Source organism: Pterocles gutturalis, unplaced genomic scaffold, assembly GCF_000699245.1.
Source record: "Pterocles gutturalis isolate BGI_N339 unplaced genomic scaffold, ASM69924v1 scaffold24767, whole genome shotgun sequence".
NCBI classification, from domain to species: domain Eukaryota; kingdom Metazoa; phylum Chordata; class Aves; order Pterocliformes; family Pteroclidae; genus Pterocles; species Pterocles gutturalis.
The window spans coordinates 16260-20029 of record NW_010116134.1 but is presented as its reverse complement, the minus strand read 5'-3'; the positions used below and the strand labels follow the sequence as shown (position 1 = coordinate 20029).

The 3770-nt window shown below is 38.8% G+C and overlaps 1 protein-coding gene across 1 annotated transcript in view; it reads right to left on the bottom strand.

Moving 5' to 3' along the window:
- The window catches only part of PDK3 (pyruvate dehydrogenase kinase, isozyme 3), a 30972-nt gene extending 29705 nt beyond the window's left edge, over window positions 1-1267 (bottom strand). Inside the window, exon 1 of the mRNA XM_010075420.1 lies at window positions 1131-1267. Coding sequence (XP_010073722.1) covers window positions 1131-1240 — 110 coding nt within the window. The 5' untranslated portion in view covers window positions 1241-1267. The remainder of the gene's footprint in view (window positions 1-1130) is intronic.
- Window positions 1268-3770: the final 2503 nt, after the last annotated feature.

Here is a 3770-nt window from a genome sequence, read left to right as displayed (position 1 = left end):
TTTCCTATTTGGCATAACAGCTTCCAGTAACATCATACAGCTGACAGAACCCTGCAAACCTTGCAAGCTGCCACTTAACCATAAAGTGATTGCTATTGTGTGTCTCCACAGCACTTACATTTATTTGGAGCACTTAATCACTACATTTCAAGTGGTCATCAAGACAGCTAGTATTACCTTTCATAGACAAACATATTTAAATCAAAGTACCCAATATCACATATCTTAATTTACACTTTCTAAGTCTGAAGCTTGATAAATACAACACCAAGCCCAGCAGGCAACATACAGTCAATATCTTGGCTTTTCGGGCTGTGACCGAAATTGACACAAGCCTACAACATTAGTTCTAACTCACACACCTTATACATAAACTGGTATTCACAAAGGGTAGTTTGTTGCATAATGCAAAGATATTTTTACATAAATTTTTGGATCAAGTATTTGCAGGTAGAGACACAATAAATACCCCATGAACTATGTTTTAGAGCTTAATACATACAAGACAGCAGTCTTCCAAACCTCACTGAACATGCAAGTAGGCTAGAAATTAAATACTATGGAAAAGATGACAGGACTTTGAATCACTTCAGACATACGCTAGTTATTATAATGGAGAATGTTACTTACTGGACAACACCAGATTTTGTCCCATTCCACAACTTCTACTGAATGTTTTTAAGATTTAGCAATGGGATTACTGTAATGATGATTATGACAATTATGTTTATGTTTCAAGATTCAGCAATGAGAAGAATAGACAAGGCTTAAGTTTTCTTTCACTATTTTTGACAGAGGAAGAAAGGAGAAAGAACAACTATTTCAAGAAGTCATGGATGCAATAAAGTAATATTTTAAAAGCTCACTCTTGGAAGTTACTGACCAATTCTAATTATCTGGGAGACAACAGTTGGTTTTTACCTACTTAAAAATTCTTATCTCTAAGATCCATATTAGAGTATTTACTTTAAACAGAAGAAAAAACTCAATTTGACAAGAAACATGCATTATAAACAATTCAAGGCAGAAAACAGTCCAGTTCAAGACAATTCAAGCTGAGCTGCAACTAAAGCAACATATACAACGTTACATTTACACCAAATTTTCAATACACTTTTTTTTTAACTTACCAACTCTGTACTAGCCCAACTGAAGGCCTGTTAAGTAAGTTATCGGGCAACAAATTGACTTCTCTCATGGTGTTAGCTAGTCGCACAGGAAGTTCTTTCCGCAGAAACATGTACGAAGTCTTCTCACATGCATTGTCACGACCTGCCAGAAGGAAGAAAAAAAAAAAAACACAGATGTCCACTGCAGCAGATCAAATTTTAGACTTCCCAGTGCTAGAAGATGAAAAAAAAAATCACTTATGGAAATAAAAACAGTTTAAAACCACTTTCAGTATCCACCTTCACTTTCCTCTCAGTCCCAAGACACATACTTTTACCTTCCTAGAGGTTAAACCCTTTTATCTGACATTCTTCCTCATTTCACATCATCTCATCCTCTCTCCTATAAATACAAGTGCTACAAATAAAAGTCTCTTATCTTATAAATAAAAATAATCAACTACCAAAGACTTCAAATTAGCTGTAAGAAAGATCCCAAAACACTAGCTTTTATCAGTATGACTTTTCTAATAAAGCAAGCTTTTAAAAAGTGCCTGCTGCCCACATAACAGAGAGTAAGCAGTGAAAACAAAGGGACAAAACAGAATGGAAACAGTTGGCTGATGTTAGTGTTGCAACCCCTTCAAACCCACTAAGTACTTAAACATTTCAGCAGCACCTGGAAAGACTGAAAGTCACCATCCCTCCTAGGACTAGACTACAAGATGCTCACTAGCCACCTGGAAGGAAAGCGCAGTGCTCATTACCCCATTCCCATTTGGAAAAGCTGCAGCTGAGATTATCTTGGACTTTCACTTTTAAAACAGATTTGTATTGAGCACAACATTTTGAAAATAAAATAAACAGCCCTGAGAAAGCAAATAGAAGGGACCCAGTAAAATAACAATACTTTGCTGCAGACCTAGTTAGAACAGTGGTAATTCTCTGCAGCCACTCTATGTGAACCAGAAGACTAACATGACTGATAGAATTCTTAAGCTAAACCACTTACTGGAGACACCTCTAAAACTTAACTACAAATATTTGAGAGTATGAATGAGACAGGATTCTTGCCCACATAGTTCAGATGGAAGATCAGACCTGACTTGACATACTTTTTTTGTATTGTGCAGCCTTTTACAACTGGGGGAACTAATTTATAAAGACTCCATGTAAATTAAAAGAAAAAAAAATATGTTTTACTTGAAAGCAGAAAAATGACTGTTCATTACATCTAGAAAAATAGTAAATGTCTTTTTGTGATGATAACCAGTACAACTACCCGCAAATTTTGTGAGTGAAGGCATAATACAAAAAAAATCTATAAATTACGTTCAAGCAAACCAGAAAGTGTTAAAAGCACTGCTAGGCACATCATCAACCAAGATTTGCAATTTGAAAGACTCAAGTACAATGCAACCAGCACAATCAAGGTGATACTTTTTAAGAAAGTCCCATTATAATCAGCTGAACTGCAGAGTTTTCACCTTCTTTGCATTGGTATCATGCATTGATGGATTAGTTCTCAAACCATAACACAAGCTTGGGGGAATAGGCAGGAAGGATTAGGGTTTCCCTTTTTCTTGCTCATTTAGGTAACATTAATCAGCAGATCATTAAATTCTATTTGTGTCGGCAATTCTACTGTTTTTCTTCTAGCAAACATTTGCACCTATTTTACCTATTTGCATTTTCACATCTTCAATTACAAATACATACATCCTGTCAAAATTAGACAAAAGAAATGAGACATGACATTGTTGCTTCCTGTGAAGCACATTAATGACTTCAGAGTTCAACCCTTCAGTGGAAGTTAGAGATCAACTCACCTACAGAGCCACTTATTTGTTCACAAGTCATTGTACATAGCAGGTCTTTCACAAGACTGTGGCTGGACAGCAGGAAAGACTGACTAGCTCACCCTACAACTTCCAGGCTGGAAAAATCCCCAGAAAAAAAGTTGATGAGCACTTCTTCCCAAGAGTGACTGAGGGCAAGTTTAGTTGTTTTCTATGCAAGAAAAAGCAAAAGGAAAGAAAGCGCAGACAGAGAATGAGGAAATGGTGAACAAGAACCCACAGCCTGCAGAAGTCTGCGAAAGGGCATGACAGTCCTTCAGGGACACAGTCCCTGTGTTTGTGCAAGGCAGACAACAAAAGCTGCTAGACTGGAAAGCAGGACTGGCAGAACAGACCCCCTTTCTCTCCTCCCATGAGGAAGGGTGCATCTCTTGAATCCATCTCACCCCAGCAGCTACATTTCAGTTACAGAGCCCTTTGGAGTCCCTTCACATGCTCACTTCAGGAAAAGGAAAGGAAGTTCTGTTTCAAGCCTGCCTAAGCTGAAGGCTTGCTTCACCATAACTTCAGTACATCTTTTTGGTTTGGAGCTTTGTGCCATGGGTTTTCTGGTAGTGGAGGAGGGGCTACAGTGATAACTCCTGTAAGTAACTGCTCAAAGTTCCCCTGGCTCCAAGGTTTTGGTAGCAGGGGAAGAGAGTACAGAGACGACCCCTGTGAGAAACTGCTGGAAGCTTCCCCAGCTCCAAGCCAGACCCGCCTCTGGCCAAGGCAGAGCCAGTCAGCGCCTCTGCCAGTAACACATTTAAAACAAGGCACAGTGCATGGAGTGGGGCACAGCCCCAGGCAGGGACTGCCCGGT